The 19,215-nt window shown below is 31.7% G+C and overlaps 1 protein-coding gene across 1 annotated transcript in view; it reads right to left on the reverse strand.

The window, feature by feature from the left end:
- Positions 1-1,793: 1,793 nt before the first annotated feature.
- LOC143248389 (neural cell adhesion molecule 2-like) overlaps positions 1,794-19,215 on the reverse strand; it is an 82,947-nt gene continuing 65,525 nt past the window's right edge. Inside the window, exon 13 of the mRNA XM_076496747.1 lies at positions 1,794-2,706. Coding sequence (XP_076352862.1) covers positions 2,659-2,706 — 48 coding nt within the window. The 3' untranslated portion in view covers positions 1,794-2,658. The remainder of the gene's footprint in view (positions 2,707-19,215) is intronic.

Genomic DNA, 19,215 nt, shown 5'->3' on the forward strand with positions numbered 1-19,215 from the left:
TATTAGGTTTTAAAATGTAATTAAAGTAAGGCACGTACTTAGCTGCATCAATTACTGCTCTAGTAATGTCCCTGCCATCTTTCTCAGAAGAAAAAAAATAACTGACAAAAATTCCCTTGTCATTAACTATTTCTAAAACACCGTGAAATTATATCTGCAAGACCATAATTTTTTTAAATAGAAAATTTGGCAAAATGGAACAAGTAGTAGATGTTCTATAACTAACAACTGATTTAACAATTTCATAGAAAGTCCTGTCTAATACACCAAACAAAATGACGTGAAATCCAATTTACTTTACTTGAATAGTTTTTGATCCACATTTTTGTTTTTCTTAGTGTAACAGTACGCATTATTAAAACAATAAACTTATTCGAATACACCTTATGTAAAATATCTTAATAATGTTGATTTCTAGAAACTGTTAACACTTCAACATCGAGCTTGCTAATTAATCTGTAAAAGTGAGTTTCTTATTGTAAAAAATAAAGTGTGCCTAGTCGTTTAACGAGAGTTGTTATTCAAGGAATAATTATTCGGGAAATTATATTTACTTTTCTGCCATATGAATAACTGAAAGTTGAATGCTGCCAAATTTCATTATTCTAATTAAGCTGTCACTGGACTAGAAAAAGATATGTTAAGTAGCTTGCTTTGCGTGCACAATCGAGCACAATAACAACGTTCGTAATTAAATATTCGTAGTTTAATTTTCTACCATGCAGTAACATTCCTGAATGCATTCTCAGAGATATCCATGATCACTCAGGTGGACATGCTTGCACGTACTCGAACAACGTGGAGTATTGAAAAGAGAATGAATTTTTTTTTTTTTATATAATGCAGGACTCTATGATAATGTTTTCTACTCAAATGTGATTCGTGTCTGATATATTCTAGAATGAAGTGTTTTTAGAATTTGCTAAAGTAAATTTGCCACAAACAAGAATTTGGTTTAACCTCTGCGCATAATCATTAACTGTATACAATTAATCTAAAATGTATACGTATGTTATGTTACCCCGTAAGGAAGCCAAAACTCCGCTATAGTTCTCGAAGCAGAAAGTGAATTCTGTTATCAGTTATTTTAGAACATGAGTTTGATTCCAACACAGGCTTAATTTGTGTTTAAAATGGCTAAAAATATTTTTTTTCTGAAATTCATATGTGTAATAGTTTTATACAAGCCCAGAAAATATAACATAGGTAAATAAGTTGAAATAAAAACAGTTTGCTTCTTTGTTTTTGAATTTCGCGCAAAGCTACACGAGGGTTATCTCCTCTAGCCATCCCAATTTATCAGTGTGAGACTAGAGGGAAGGCAGCTAGCTACTACCATCTCATTCCAAATGACAAATATTGGAATCGACCGTCACTTAATAACGCTCCCACAGCTGTATGGGCGATCAGGTTTGTTGTGACAGATTCAAACTCGTTACTTTCATATTACAAGTCGAGCGGCTTAACCATCTGGCAATGCTGGGCCTAAGAAACATTGACACCAAACAAATGAAAGCATTTTATTGTAATAAAAAAATAATATTATAGTATTTTTTCTCATAAACAACATGTCAAACGTATGATGATTTACTAGATTTGTTTTAACAGCATTAAACGCTGTACGGCTTTCTGGAATTTTGTGAATGTTTCCGATTCTAAAGGTGTATTATAATTAAATTTCTGTAATGCTGTAGCTAAGATTTTAAAGCAACATATTACAGAAGAATGTAAGTGAATAAAGATGGTCCAATAGTCTTAATTTCAATTTGAAAAACAAAAGACAATTTGACGATTGAAAGAGTCTACTTTATTTAAAATGTCTTTCTTAATTGTATAACGAACAATCATGATACACATTTGTTTACAAATACTGTTGCTGTTACTTCGTGAGAGGTCGATAACTTCTCATTTTATACAAACATCTTATCCAGTTGAAATATTCCATGCTGTATATGTACAAGTAAACATGTGTTTATAACTGAATTACTGTTATCTCAACAGACAGGGTGATCTCAGCGCTTAGTCGTTTAGTCTTACAATACCACTTTCCATATAGGGAAAATAGTGATCGATCCAAACTATATTATTTCAATGAAGAAAGAAGAAATCACATTATTACATGTAAAGTATCACGTCATCAGAGATACATAAACAAAGCAATTGTTTTTTAGGCATGCACAACAATATGTAACAAATCAACACGATCTACACATTTTTCCAAGAAATCTTTGACTTAATAAAATGTGTTTTTGTTTTGATTAGGTATTAAATATCTTTTCTTAAAGTTGGTGTAATCTAGTATTAATAAATCCGGTATAAAAGTAAATTATTGCTTAAATACAATAGATTAAATTATAAACATATTTCGTTTTTATAACTCACTTGCTTTTAATTTACTGTGAAAACAAATGTGGGAATGTTAAATATGTTACTTAAGATAATGTACTGAATTCTGAGAGAAGGCACAGAAACACTGACTACAACGATTCGCCTGATGATAGTGCAACCCAACCAGAAGAATCTTGGAAACAATGACAGATGAAACTAAAAAAAAACAGATAAGGACAGGTAACGAAGTTCAGCAAAATTTCCCTGATTCTATCGGTAAACCGTTTTTTCTCTTCATTTTCTTGGGCTTCCTCTCTGAAAAATCTACAATCAAACTGGAGTCCTGATTCGGAATTCTCCGTTGTAAAAGTCTCGTTCCTATAGAGAAAAAAGAATTACGATATAATTTATTTCAGGACTTCAGACTTTATCAAAGTAAATTTTTCAGAAGTCTTAGTGTTATTACTAAAAACAAAAAAGTATCAGATATGTTCAAGAAATTGATAAATTTTAATATATTTTGGTACAAGTACTGTATTTTATTCTAGTAAGTTGTGTTGGTTTCTTTGTGTGTTTTCTTAGAACAACACCAGACAATAGAGTGTCTGAATTGTGCCCGAGAACGGTGATTCGAGCCCTGATTTTTAGCGTTTATAGTCTGTAAACTTAACGCTGATCCACTTGGAGACAGTGTAATAAATAACAGAGATAGTTCAGTAAAACATTTAAATACTAGCTTGCTTTTGTGCCCATGTCTAAAGCAGAACATATATACTACATTTATTACCTGACAGTTCTAGCAACTATTATACAAGCTGTTTTATTTAATTTAATAACTAGTCTTAAATGCAAAATCAGAGTAGATATCACGAATTTTTATGTAAATTTATTAGTTTGAAGACTTCCTTGTAGTAAACTTCGGACATTTCACTGTAAAAGGATAAACTCTTCACAAAATTACTCAAATAATTATTTATAACACTTAAAGAATATTAATAAATATTGTTTTGAACCATATGATCAGAAATGGTTTTAAACTTTTAATTTACGCTATTATGATGCACAGATAATGTACCGTAGTTGAAGATTATGTTTGATTGATGAACATTTCTTTATTTTGGAATCAAAACGTATTATCATATGTTTTATGTGTTCAAGATATTTTTATACAATTATATACGCGTTTTCTTTTTCTGGCGATTTCTTGTCCACAGTGTCAACGAAATTAAAGGACAGGATTAATACCACGTTTAATAAAATATCATCCATTTGCACTTAGTGATTGGTCAGATGAACATTTGAAAATTTGTTCATAAAAATAAATAAGATATCATTTAGTGTAGAATAGCGTATAATTATCTTTATTCCAAAATTTCAAATGAAGCAAATGGTTCCTTTATTAGCTCTACGTTTCTAAAGCATCTAATAGAGAAACATTCACACATACACACATACATTTTCATGGTTAAAAATATTTGACAAGAGAATGTGATTTCTAATTTAATTTTCAATCAATAGTAAACTTACAATTGCATTTCACAATCAATACATATCATAATATGAAATTGCTTCTGAATTATGGTGTTCTTCAATCGAAAAAAACAACAAACTCGCATTAAATGCTTTCAATCATGAAATGACTTGTAGAGATTTTAATGGAAACAGGACTCGGTGACTTTAAAATTCATAACATTGCATTATTTATCATTGTGATGTGTGTGTGTAATATAACTTTAAACTCTAACATTGGTTGATGCAGTATTGCATTGCTTGATGAATACATTAGGAATACATTATATTGATTTTTATATCATGAGGAAAGTTTCTAAGCACATTTTTCAGGTCCGTGCTGTATTCTCTGTACCTCATGGATATTTAATGGCTGTCTGACTTGGCACATGTGAACCAAAAAAAAACAACCATCCCTCTTTGAATTTTTGGCCTTTCGTAATTTTCATACTTTGTTAAGCAAGATTGTATTGTATCTGTAAAGCTTTAAACCATGTCCTTAGAGAGATAATGAAACATTTTGATAAATGATTCGTAATTTAACAAAGGTTTTATTCTGCTATGTATTTTCTCTTTTCCTGATAGAAGATAAAGAGTAAACTCATACCTATTTTCGTATTTATTTGTAAATAGGATAAATCCAAATACAAGACAAATGTTATTGGATAGACATTCTTTCTTCAAGATGAATTTGGAAAAACAAAGAAGGTTTATCCTCCAGGAACATTATTGGCTTGTAATACATATACAGTAGTATTATTATCCCAGTATTGTGTTCATTACGTTGAAATGAAACATTTATGTCAAAATACTTCTTTCCTCTTGTTTTACGTTTCATTTTCTCTTTACGTTTCACACACTTACATTGTAATAGGTCACAATAGAATATTTGGATACTTTACTTTGGTCCTTTTTTATGACTGAAAAATGTATTTTATTTCTCAAAGACAATTTAATTCATAAACATAACAATTTAGTAATATTATTGTATTTTTTTGCATACGGTAAAGGTTATAATTTTAAACTGAGAAGAATGAAGTGAAACTACAAACAGAGTATGAATTTTTATAATAAAACATCTGATATATTTATGACTTGTTTCACAACTTATTCTCTTCAGTGCAGCTCATATCTTGTTCAATAACATTTGCTTTACTATTTTTTTGTTGTTAAGCACAGAGATATACAATATATTATCTGTGGTCTATTTATGAATTCACCGTTGAGTCATTGAGTTTGAAGTGTTTAGCAGTGACGTGTGCAGCAATGCATCTAATGTTTTTTTTTTTATTTAATATCTAACGTTGTTTACGTTTTTCTTGATTCTGTCGTCGTCGGGATTAAACACACAATTTCCACAGTTTCTTTCATAAGATGTTCATTGGGAATTAGAAGCCCATATTTGAGTTCTATATAATTGTTTGTTTTTATTATATTCGTGTAAAGCTACTCAAGAGCTATCTGTGCTTTTCGTCCGTAATTTGAGTCAATAGACTAGACCATAGAAAAGGAAGCCAGTGAACAGCATCTACATCCGACATCCTTACTGTTGGGCCACACACACACCATACATGCACCGAATCATATTATTAAACTTACGCGTAACGGCAGATACGTTTTAACCACATACGTTACGCCTAAACAGCTCCTTTTTCATTATCTTTAAGACAGAAGTCAGCCTTTAACATTTTAACAAATGTCCACATTTTATTAAATAAAGAGTTTGTGCTAAAACAGTAAAATCACAAGTTGTTTAATGTTATGTTTTTTAAATTGGCAAACGCAAAGATAGAAAATATTTGGTCACAACTAATACTAAAAGATATATAAAGCAATAACGACCGAAAATTAGACATGCAAGAGTAAAGTACTGTTCTAAATCACTGGTAGATAAGATACGACGAATTATGAAAAATTACGAAAACATACAACAAAACTAATAACTATATATGTAAAAACATCACTGAAAACTAACAACTGGCGTTATTTCTTTCTCATATAATATTACACTCATCCATTCATTTACTTTGAAGTTTACATTTTTTTCTTGTTAATACCGGTGTTTTTCAGCCGTGTATAACATTGTTTGTATGTGTGCACGCGCGTGTGAGGTGTACAAACATAATATTTTCTTTTTATTATGCCAATGTAAACTACTTTGTTAATGGTTTTCTTGAACTATGCGTTTGAAGGACGCGTGTTATGCATTTGTATTTTTTGAAAATACAGAATAAATTATAAGAATTTTGGGTTTCATATATTGGCTAGATTCATTAGTTAAACATCTTGTTTGTATGTGTTTGAATTTCGCGCAAACTACACGAGGGCTATCTGCGCTAGCCGTCCCTAATTTAGCAGTGTAGAAGTAGAAAGAAGGCAGTTAGTCATCACCACCCACCACCAACTCTTGGGATATTCTTTTACCAACGGATAGTGGGATTGACTGTCACATTATAGCGCCCTTACAGCTGAAAGGGCTAGCATGTTTGATGTGACGGGGATTCGAGCCCGCGACCCTCGGATTACGAGTCGAACCCCTTAACCACTTGGCCATGATGGACCGGTTAAAGATCTTACCCCATCACAGACATTTTAAAGTGGATACTTGCAATTCAATAATTGTTATCTTACCCCAGATTCTGGTAAGATATAACAAACACTTTTCACAAGGAACATTTCATGTTATATAATAATATTTGTTAATTGTTGATGTACAGACTATTATTTTGTTTATTTATTTAAGCATGTTAGTTTATTTTGATATTTTGAATCTAATCTCTACAGCCCATTGTAACCCACTTTCACATCTCCACAACGAACAAGAACTATATCAGATATCAGTGTAGAAAACGAAGTAAACAGTAATCAGTTTCTAATAACAATATACGGTCACTACTGGACACTGTATAAAACATTTAGGGTGAAAAAAATGGACGTCTGCAATCAGATACTGGAACTTCGTAATAATGTTTTAACTGAGACAAACAAGCGTCTCTTCAATACTTTTTACGCTAGTTTATAGCATTTTGTGTCTTCTATTTGCTGTACATTCTCTTTTTAAATTAGGATTATATGTTTAAATGTCCTCAAAAGGCGTAATATTGACCATGTCCATATCCGTAAAAAATTATATTCGCTTATCGGGGTTATACATACCTATTAACGATGAGGTATAGAATCTTTGAATCAAGTTTCTATACAATAATGTCTGATGAAGTAGCTCACATTAAATGTGGACAGCATATTTACCCACTCACATAAATTCAACATTTCCTTTGGTACAGATTGGTTACTGTTACAAATCCAAACTGTCTAGCAATATCTTTCCTGCTCAGATGAGGGTTTTGGTTTTGTTTTTTCTTCTGCTACGCTATAAACATAGATTCTATTTCTACGAGCATCTTTCGGTGAGCTATATATATCAGTTATCTTTAAACCATCGTTGTCTCTTTAATCCCTCGTAAATAAAACATATGTTGTCAGCTATTTTTCTAGGAGTTGCTTTTGTGTAGAATCCCAGTTTATTTAAAGTGAAAAAATGTCATATTTCTAAGCTTCTTTATATATGGAATGTACAAACATTACTACGTCGAGCGCCTTAACCACTTGGTCATGCCGGGCCTACTACATGTCAAGCAAAACTTCAGTGAAATCCACTTAAATTGTTTATTTATAGTTTATAGTTTTCATTAATAAACTAATTTTTCATATTTCATTCAGTTGTTAGCTCAAAATATCTGCAAAACTTCGACGCATTTCGTCAGAGAATATTCATCTACTTACATAAACTGAAAACTACTGAATGATCATTTTTTCTCCACAGAGTTAGAAAAACTAGTCTTTATTTTGTTCACTATATTACCATTAGAAATACTAAGTAATATTTACTGTCACGTTGTTATTTCGTGGGCGAAGTAGGGTGAACAGATGGGGTTTTCAGACATGTGGGAAATTCCTCTTAAAAACGTTAGGCCAGAAGTAGAGTAGGAACACAGATATCATGATGAGGCTTACTTTACATGAACCGTTAAGTGCGTATTTAGAAATAAATGAGGTTTTTATGATAATAGAGTGGGAGCTGAAACCACGGGAAACCTCAGTCATAGTTAATCAAACGGTTATTTCAGGCCTTACAAACGCGAACATATAATAGAGTTTCAGATACCCGTCTCACGTGCACGAATACATATATATGCTCTGCATCTTTCTTGTTTTTGATAATTTTTATAAATGTCTGAGAAACTGATGTAATGAGCAAAGCAGTAAATATTTACATACGAACTATTCCCCTTATGTTTATTTATATCAAAACCCTTTTCATATTGTCTCTGTAAAACAAATTTGAAACAAGAGGATATCGTCGTGAGTTATATAAATATTCCATAAACGACAAATTTTTCCAGAGTTTTAGAGTCCCTTCACATTAAATTTTTAAAACGCACTTTATTTGAGGAGGATTACTCTTTGTTACATTAATTAACCAGCTAATAAGTTGGATCCTACAATATTACAGAAGGATTCGGAACTGAGGATTTCACTAAATAATTGCAGAGAAGCAAAACACAGTATTTGGGGTGGGAAGCAAAGACAAGTATTATCTAAACACATAAATAATTTATTAAATTCTCAGATAAACTGATTAATACATAGTTCACGATGAATAAAGAATGATGAACGAAGAAACAATGTTTGAAAACTGCTAAATTTTAAATTAAATAAAGTGAAACTGAAAGAAAACCTGAGTAAATTGAGTAAATAAAATGTGAACTTTATCAGCAAATTTCTATGTTTATATCTTGTCAAATGGGCATGGCCAGGTGCGTTAAGGCGTTCGACTCATCATCTAAGGGTCGCGGGTTCAAATCCCCGTCATGCCATATATGCTCGCCCTTTCAGCCGTGGGGGTGTTATAATGTTACGCACAATCCCACTATTCGTTGGTAAAAGAGTAGCTCAAGGGTTGGCGGTGGTTGGCGTTGACTAGCTACCTTCCCTCTAGTTTTACACTGCAAAATTAGGGACGGCTCGCGCAGATAGCCTTTGTGAAGTTTTGCGCGAAATTCAAGCAAACAAACAAATGGGCATTAATCCGAATGCACTATTCCTGCATCTGCCTGTAGAACTTGAAGAAGTAAAAATATTAATCAATGCGCAGTTTCAAATTTCAGTTAGTCAGCACGTGTTAAGATAGCACGTCGTTGTAAATACAGTGAAGACTGTAGCCTTAAAGTGTTTAACAGCTCTATAACCACAGTACGTGTTTTTACAACCGAAATACAAATGTAAACACTATTCTAGTAATGGTAAGGTGACGAAATTTTACATGTAAAATTGGGACAACCTGTCAATCCTCTATCACATGACTCTCCTAAGGCAGATTCTACGTTAAAATCTGTTGTCTTCCAAAATTTTAAACATGAGCCTATTATTTCTGTTCAAATAGCAATTCTAGAAAGAGCATTAATGCAAAGTTAATTATTTGTTCGTAGCACGTGACGTCATATATAGCTGTAGAGCAGTTAGGAGAAACGATACGAATCATTTTCTTACCAGTGACAAGGAACACCATAAAAACAGAAAACAAATTAAACCTTTACAAAACCGTTTAAACATCTTCTTTGCAGTACACAAAAACTGGGTCATATAAACATCTTTATATGAAAAACTTGTCAAAAATAATTATCACACTATTGAAATAAAGAATCAAAACGGATAACGAAACTGAACTAACAAATCGAATGCACAAGCTGAGCATGTGAACAATGAAAGATAGAAACTAAAATACGTTGGTTATAATGTAGTATATGTAAAATAGTAGGCAAGGAAGCCGAATTTTAGAACTAAAAACAATATTATAAAAGTTAAAATAATTGAAGTTGGCTGAGGTTAACAAAGTTTGAATAGGAATTATATAATATGTTATTATACTTATTTGTTTTATCAGTACATTTAGTTTTGCTTTACGAATCTTTTTAAGATTTAAACTGAACATTTTGAAAAATGCACGTTTAGATGAAGCACAACACGGACGTGATAATAATAAAAATATATTAAACGTATTAGGATTATCAAAATTAAATCAAATGTAACCTATAGGAACAAAACAAACAAACAACATTTGTAATTACAATAGAAATCTAAACCTAAGAGTAAGCAATTTTGATATATAATTATAACACAAGAAAGTAAAAAAAATGTGGCACAGGTGAAATAGTTACAAAGTTTAAATCACCTGACACCTGTGTATTATTTAGAGATGGAAGTGGAACTTTATAAGAAATTCAAAATCTTGTTTGGCTGTTAGAGAATTTTAATGTTTGAGAGATAAATCGAATGTCCTATTTCTGTGTTATGCTAATAGATAGCAGAGTTGGGAGGGTTTGTGGCATTACTTACAGTTTCTATAAATATGCCCATGTATTCAGATGCTGGTACTTTAAGGAGACGTTTGGTTTCATCAATATTGGAGGCTCTTCAGTCTTGGCAGCTGTATAGCTAGACGAGATGTGAACAATGAACAATTGGTAAACGATCTTTGTGACGGAAAAAAAATTGTAGTTTGAAACTGGGTTTTGTGATAAATTTCGGGTCAATTTGAGGAAAGTAAGAAATACATAAGTTTTTAACTAGTTCGTGATAAGGGAGCTTTGTGTATAAAGGATGTTTGGGTGCGCTGGGTATCTTTGTTTGGGTGCGCTGGGTATCTTAAGATGTTTGACATACAAGTTATTATAAAACACATTTTCAAAATAATTTTTTTTTCCGCTGTAGAGATCGTTTGCCAACTGCACATTCTTCACATCTCGTTTAGTTATACAGGTGCAGCAGCCGAACATGACACTGAACTTCTTATAAAAGAAACGTTATGCATAAACTCTTCTTCCGTCTCTAAATAATTCAATACTTACTTGATTTAAACTTATTTTAATTGAACTGTTTTATTTGGGCAACATTTATCATTTTCTCATGTTATAATTTGTATATTAAAACTGTTTACTTTTTATTTGTATCATATTTCTGTTGCATTTACTAATATTATTTGTTTGTTTTGTACTTAGATTACTGATAATAAAATTTTGATGATTCCGAAACGTTTGGTAAATTGTGATATTTTAAGTTAACAATATGTTAAATGCTGTCTTAACCTTCTTTATATTAAGTTGAATTTTTGTAAACATAAGTACCAAAGGAATATTAGAACATAAACGTAGTTTTTTATTTATTTATCTATTTTTATTATTTTTATTAACGCCCAAAATAGATCAGCCAAAATTGTACATTACGTTTGATACAGAGAAGTATATTTTTTATTATTCAAATCTAGCTAAGGTAATCACATATTAATCTTGTAATTAGGCCTAAGGTAAGAAAATTAAGATTAACACTACAGCTACATACATCCGCGTTTTTTTTATACATTTAGTTTTCCTGACGATACTTAATTTAAGAACAGACCTATTAAACACTGTTACATTTAATGTTCCATAAGAATTAGTTAAAGTATAATACACAGTATTTAATTTCTAGAAAATCATGAAATCTATAAAAGCAGAGATTTTAGGTTGATAAAGTTTTCTTACCCTTTTAAAAAGCGGAAAGAACAGATGCTTCTTAAATTTCACTTAACTTGGGATTATTACTAAAAGAACTTTTAGGAGATAATAGAAAGATTCGTGTCTGAACTAAGGCCTTACCAAACTCCTCAAGTAAATAACAGTAATAGACTAGAAGTAATTATTAAGCACAGTAGTACTTAATAGTAATAATAGAACCACAAAAATTGCCAGTTTAAAACCACTTTTAAAGTGTTTAAATATTAGCAAATTCGATTTGACCTGTACTGGTTAAGTAAAGCTAAAGTTTATCGTATTTATAAAGCCGCCTAGTTTGCTATATACGTTTTTATGAAGTGAATCAACATTTCAGTATTTCAACGAATTTTCATCTAAATAAATACGTGAGCAAGAGTTTTTCTCAGCCAAGCGTACAGAGAAAAATGACGAATCTTACTACTTTAATTCTTTCGTAGAACTTTTCCGTCTGGGGTTCCAATTATTCCTTTCTGATACCGAAAAGGTTAATAATATATGCTTAAACAGTTGAGCAAATATTAAAATAAAAAGGAAGGACATTGTTAAAAACAACAAATTCAAACTTGTGAGTTTTAATGAATAAATTAGGCCTAAACAATCAATGAAATTGAAGAAACTAAATTAAAAGAAGTATAGTTGTACTAGTATAATTTGTCTATTATACTTCTAATTAATCTAATAGTTTAGTATTTTAGTCATGGCCTAGCGCGTTAAGGCGTGCACTTCGTAATCTGAGGGTCGCGGGTTCGCGCCCGAGTCGCGACAAAACATGCTCGCCCTCCAAGCCGTGGGAGAGTTATAATGTTACGGTCAATCCCATTTTTCGTTGGTAAAAGAGTAGCCCAAGAGTTGGCGGTGGGTGGTGATGACTAGCTGCTTTCCCTCTAGTCTTACACTGCTAAATTAGGGACGGCTAGCACAGATAGCCATCGAGTAGCTTTGTGCGAAATTCAAAAAACAAACAGTATTTTACTGCTACAGTTAGGGCTAGAATGCCATGTACAGAATTTTTTTTTTTATTTACCGCCATTGACAGAACCTTATTTTCGTATTTCTCTTATTTGTCTTTTTACCCCTTTAATTTCATCACTTTAGAGAGCAGTCACCTTCACTGTCTGCAGCAGGGAGGGGTGATTTAGATGTAGGACGTTGTGGACTTCAACACCAACATCTCGCTCTACTAACATTTTTTCATAGTTGATGTTTTTGCTTCCTTCAACATATGAATTTGGTTTGGTTTCTTCAACATCTGAGACTGACGAAAGGATGTTAAAAATGCTACACGATGTATCCCTCACTGCAATGTGGGTGTTACTTTCGTAGTCACTTTCAAAACCCAAGGATCATTTTATATTCCACATTACCATATGCACCCTGGTAATCTTTGTAGTTTAGTTATCGTCCTAACACATAAATTAAATGATCCTGCAAGTCTTGAAAGTAGATTATATCGTATGGCTTCCAATGAAGAAAGGAGAGATAATAGATTAACAGAACTAAAGAGATTTTTTTTTAGTTCCGTCACAATACAAAAAAAATACATATAAGAGGCTTCAAAATTGCTAAAAAAAACTTTGTTTAATAAAAATAATGCAATATAGAAAATAATTAAATTAAAGAGAAAATTATAGCTTTTGTTGTGACTCATTGTCCAAATATAGATATGGCTAGTTCATTTGTTAATACAAAATTAAAATAAATAGTTGATAAAAACAATTGAAAGTTGTATTCAAAAATAGTAAAATTATTTTATCAAGAAGGCAACATAAAACTTTTTTTTCTAATAATTGAATACACTTGAAAAAATATTTTTTTTATAAAAATAACGTATCTTCAGTTGTGAAAGAAAGAACTGTTGTTTATGCAATTCACGCTATATGGTATATACTAAAACAACAAAAAACAATAAGAAAGAAATTTTGTTTCTTAGTATAACTCGTTTAATTTATTCTTAATATATATCTTCTAAAATGTGTAAACTGTGGTGAGTTATGTGGTTAATCAAAAGATACGAGACTAATGACATAAGTACCATGTTAAATGTCTTGAGAAGATTTAACATTCTAAAATAACCATATTTACATGTTTTCCTAGTTTGAAAATGTAATGTAAAACTTAAAAAATTAATTTTTCCAAAAATATTTTATAAATTTCATGTGGTGCCACTTTAAATAGATAGTCGTAAGAAAGCGGAAGTAACTGGTTGTGTAAAATCAATAAGAAATGGAAAACTGTGAAAACAGTTAACAAGACTTACACAAAAGAAAAATTAAATAAAAGTATGAAATCATAGAATAAATAAATTGAATTTCTATTATAATGATAAGAAAAATATAATTAGAATGAAACTGCAATTTACACAGAAAAGGATATTGACTAATTTCATTTATTTTTGAACATTTAAATTGTATTTATTTTATACATGTACTGTATTATGTTAGCACATTGGGAAAAATAGACCGGCATGGCCAGGTGGGTTAAGGCGTTCGATTCGTAATCTGAGGGTCGCGAGTTCTAATCCCTGTCGCACCAAACATACTCGCCCTTTCAGCCGTGAGGGCGTCATAATGTTACGGTCAATCCCACTATTCGTTGGTAAAAGAGTAGCCCAAGAGTTGGCGGTGGGCGGTGATAACTATATGCCTTCCCTCTAGTCTTACACTGATAAATTAGGGACAGCTAGCGCAGATAGCCCTCGCGTAGCTTTGCGCAAAATTCAAAAATAAAACTTTTGGAAAGTATATATATTTAATATAGTTTTTTAATGTTTAGTTGAAATATGATATTTATATGTTTTTTTTTTGTTGTTGTTGTATAGATTCTGAGCAAAACTAATTCCTCAAGAATAACATTTGAAGTTACAAAACCGATATAAGAAATTGATAAAAGAAAATGAAATGTTTGATATTCCAGGTTTTACTTATTATTGTCTACAGCTGAATCTTATTAATATATATTTGTACTTTTGTCTTTCTTGTTTCAACACTTTTTACAGCATTAAAATTCTCTATATTACTATAGCTAGCTATGTTACGTATATACCGATCCTTATTAGCCTTTTTTAAAATGTAATTTTTCTATTATATTTATAATATTTAAATAATTGTATTTACATTCGATGCAATGCTTGGTGTTAAAAGATAAAAATAGTAACATAAATATAAATAATAATAAAGTAAAAAAGTAAGAATAGTCGTCTCAGCCGTTTTATTCCCTGTGGTTAGTGAATTAAAATTACGGACAACATCACATACTTGGAATGCGCATTGAAAACCCCACTCGATTGTTTTTGGTTTGATTTGTTTTGAATTTCGCGCTAAGCTACACGAGATCTATCAGCGCTAGCTGTCCTAATTTAGCATTGTAAGACTAGAGGGAAGGTAGCTAGTCATCACCACCCACCGTCAACTATTGGGTTACTCTTTTACCGACGAATAGTAAGACTGACCGTAACGTCATAACGTCCCCACGACTGAAAGGCCGAGCATGTTTGGTGTGACGGAATTCGAACCTGCGACCTTCGGATTACGAGTCAAATTCACCTTAACCCACCTGGCCATGCCGGGCTTACTCGATGGGATTCCATAATCGAGAGGAGTGAAGCCTATACTTTGGTCAGTATTAAATAAACAAATGAAATTAAATAAGGATTGGACAATTTGAAGTCATATCATATGTTCCGGGTGTTTTAATGTTACAAAGAAAACATGATACTTTATCATGTAAGTAAAACTGTACTGAAGTGAAGTGACCGTTATTACTTTTATAACTGAAACAGTACCAAATCTTTGAGATTTTAAACTCAAAGCATAAAGTTTCACTAAAGTATTACACGGGATAAAAATAAATCAGTAAATGAAACAGAATTATAACACATGAGAAATAATGAGATATTATAACGGATTTATTATTATATATTTATTTTAATATCAATGTTTGATGCAGTAAATATATATTTAGAAAGGTATGTAACTTGTACTTTTGAAATACCCTCCTATTCAATAAAGTTGTCAAAGATTCTGCAGTGTAAGAATTAATAATATATGTTTTACGAATGTATTAGCGTATTGTGGCTAACTAAAATTTCAGAAACCTCGCCTTAACTTATATAAACCGACAATCAAGAGACAATATTGGTGGTTTGCTACAGTTGGTATACTATAAGCCTCAGAAGCAATAACTGTAATAAACTCTCATTAATTGGGAAACTACAGATAATTGACCAGGAACATTTGTACATTTCGAGTATTACAATCCATCGATATTTCTAAGAAAATATTAGATAAGTCCAGCAGTGAGAAACTCACACGTGATCAAAGAGCTAGCTAACTGCCCGTTAATTAAACTATGCCGATACCAACTCGAAATTAATTCGCTTAAAATAAAGCGTCACTAAAATATTCAGTTTCAGGCAAGATAGAATAACTCAATACTGTTAGCAAGTTCATAAAACTTTTGTATATAAAACATTACTCGCAATGACTATTTGTAATAATTTTTACTCTAAATTGTTTTATTGTTTATGTATTAATTAGATTTATGTTAAAAAAGAAAACTGTGCGGGAGTCTTGTTGGCAAATTACATAAATTTCTACATTTAATTTATTTACTTTTAAATTTAAATTGCAATTTAAAACTCAGTTTTAGATTATCATAAATTTTAACACGTAGTATAAACAATTGGAATATCTTCTGAGATAAATTATGGTATATAACAACATATATAAATCATAGTTACAATAAGTAGAACTCAAGTAGACAATAAGCTAAGCCAGATCAGAAATTTAATCAAAAACAAAATAACATACAGAATGTATAACTTACTGATCAATGAAGTCAATCAGACTGCAAACACTTAAGAAAATTTCCTGTACTTTAAGCACTAATGGAACCATCTCAAACAATACTGAGATTAAAGTATCAAAATGTATTTTAATTCTGAATCAGGTAGCTTCAAAAATGTCCACGCTACTACAGCGGTAAGTCTACCGACTTATAACTCTCAAATCAGCGTTTCGATTCCCCGCGGTGGACTCAGCAGATAGCCCGATGTGATTTTGTATAAGAAAAAAAACACACACAAACTTTCAAAATAGGTTTTAGTTTTGTATTTTTTTTTTAAATAGCATTACACTGAACCATAAAAAAACAACCATAAAAAACAATAAACAGGTGATAGTAATAGATTTACAGAGGACACTGCCAATACCTTTAGAGCCTTTGTAATTAACTATTGTGGTTAAGCAATCCCTCTCATATATTTAACTGCTCATAGACTTGCTAAAAAGTATAACTAAAACGCTATACTTATCGTAAGCGTGATAAATGTGCTTTTACCCACTCAACAACAAACAACATTCAAGTTAATATTTAACTTCTACCCCTGGAGCTGTTCATATATATATATTTTGGCAGTCATACGATCCCAGGGCTTTCATTACATTCCTGCAGGATGTTTTTATCAAAGACAATCAGAGCATGGTTACTGTCTTTCTAACTGGTAAGCAAGACCTGGTGCATGTTTCATACCAATATTCCAGGGACTGTTATGTATTGTTAATATTTGTTTTTGAAGTTCAGCCATTTTAGCAACACGATCTCTTTGGATAGTGAATTTCTGTCCATAAAAATAATCTTCTATGTGCTTCACAAAATAGTAGATGTATAAAGAGTTCTTTCTCTGACATTTAGCAGCTGGTAAATGACCATCATATGCAATTTTTTTGCTCTGCGCTATCTTATATTTACCAATGTATCACATTAATTGCATTATCATTGGCATTTATTCTCAATGAAAATAGACAGACTAATATTGTAATTTTTTAGACTGGCTTTGAATAACCATCACGAGTGTATCTGAAAGAGCTTTAACAAGAGCAGATAGCGGTACTGTTATATTAGAGAAATCAGCCACAAGTAATTAATAATAAAACAAAGAGATAAGAGTATTTTAAAGTGTTATATTCATTGTAGGCTTCTTATAGTTTGATCTTAGAAGATACAGTAAATATATCTTTCTTGCAAATTACATGGAATTAGAAGAAATTATACTTTTGTAAGTAAAGACGCGTAATTTCCAAACCTAAATTTTAATACTGGTTTCCTTATTTAGTGGAATACTACTCTCTAGATCTTAACAGTTATCTAATGAGCACATTGGAAAACAAGTATGCCAGCACCATTTATCAGATATTTTTCCTTGTGTAAAACGTGAAATGTAACTTCCGTTAGATGTGCAAACGTAGTGGAAAATTATCTGTGGAATTAACACAAGTCTATCGTGTGCGGAAAGCTAAAAAAAAACAACCTTGTTGTCATTTCTTTCCTCCTAATGATTAAAAAATTGTTTGATTTTCTATTTTCATATCCTATATATCCTTTAGACTCCAGAGAAGTCTGAAAATAGTTGGTTTACTGGGTGTAAATCACTGGTGCTTATTTAGTAATGTTAGAATAATTATATTCAGGTGGTCGTATGGTCCAACAAACACATTCCCATAATCGAACAATAAATTCCATAAGTTCTATACTCTATTATGTTATTTATACCAAAGCTAAATCTTACTAGCAGCTCATGAAATACTACAAGTGTTAAGAAAGTTCTGGCAGTTTGATTTTCAACTGAGAACTCAATCTTTCATCCATGTATGATTAGAGTTACATAAAGATGATTCATCAGTTACACTATAATAAACAAACTACCCAATATCTGACACAGATTACCATATTTTCCTTGGTTGGCAACAATATCTATCATGTAACTAGCTACTTTAAAGTAGTACACACACGCCTGTGTGTGTGTTATCATTCAGAGTTGGCTGGTTCGTTTGCCACAACATCTTTTAGTCTTTATTTTAGAATTTTGGCCTGAAAAGGGATATATATATATATACTTTTGGCTTTGAATTTATAGACACAAGTACTTAATCGCAAACGCAAACTAACGTGGCAGGGGTTTAGTTTAGAGAGAGAGAAATCGTAAGAATTCTCTCTCCAACTGGGGTGTTGAGGAACGTTGTGGTTCTTCTTCGTCCCCTTTCGTGAAAGGTTATTAGGTTTAGTTTTATTATTATTTATTTATTGAATGATTTTTTACTCTTTTTTGGGTAAAGGAGGTCACTCTTAATGTTATCCAAGATCGAGGCTAAGGCAGCACTGGAGAGAACGGCCAGGTCCCGTCCCGAAAGGCAGAAGTCAAAGTAAATATGAACATGAACTCAAACGACCCGAATCAGGGTCTGGCAATAAAATTGCCTGGGCTGGGATCTAAAAAATCCAATGCCTAAGTTTTTGTTGTGGAGGGAAACGGGAGTGCCCCGAGAAAACCCACTTTCACAGGACAGGCGCCGAAAGTTTTGCCTGTCCTGTGCCCGATATCTCAAAAAGAGAATACATATTATTAACGTGAGTTTAGTTCTTTAGATACTTTGTTGTGTAATTTGTGATTCTTGAAATATGTTGTAAGGTGAAATGTATTTTGTTGGTGGACTAGTTAATTTGTATAGTGATGCCGTTATGAAATAATAATCAGTGATGTCGAGAAACCCACTTGTTGAGAAATTTATATGCAAAAACGGCTCGTTTGGGTTGAGAAAATATTTTACATAGAAGAGCAAACAACGTTTCGACCTTCTTCGGTCATCGTCAGGTTCACATGAACCTGAGCGAAACGTTGTTCACTCTTCTATGTAAAATATTTTCTCAACCCAAACGAGCCGTTTTTGCATATAAATGATGCCGTTAGATTGTTTCTGTTTTCTGCTTTTATATAATATTTGTGTGATAT

The sequence above is a fragment of the Tachypleus tridentatus genome, chromosome 4 (assembly GCF_004210375.1).
Source record: "Tachypleus tridentatus isolate NWPU-2018 chromosome 4, ASM421037v1, whole genome shotgun sequence".
Classification (NCBI taxonomy): Eukaryota; Metazoa; Arthropoda; class Merostomata; order Xiphosura; family Limulidae; genus Tachypleus; species Tachypleus tridentatus.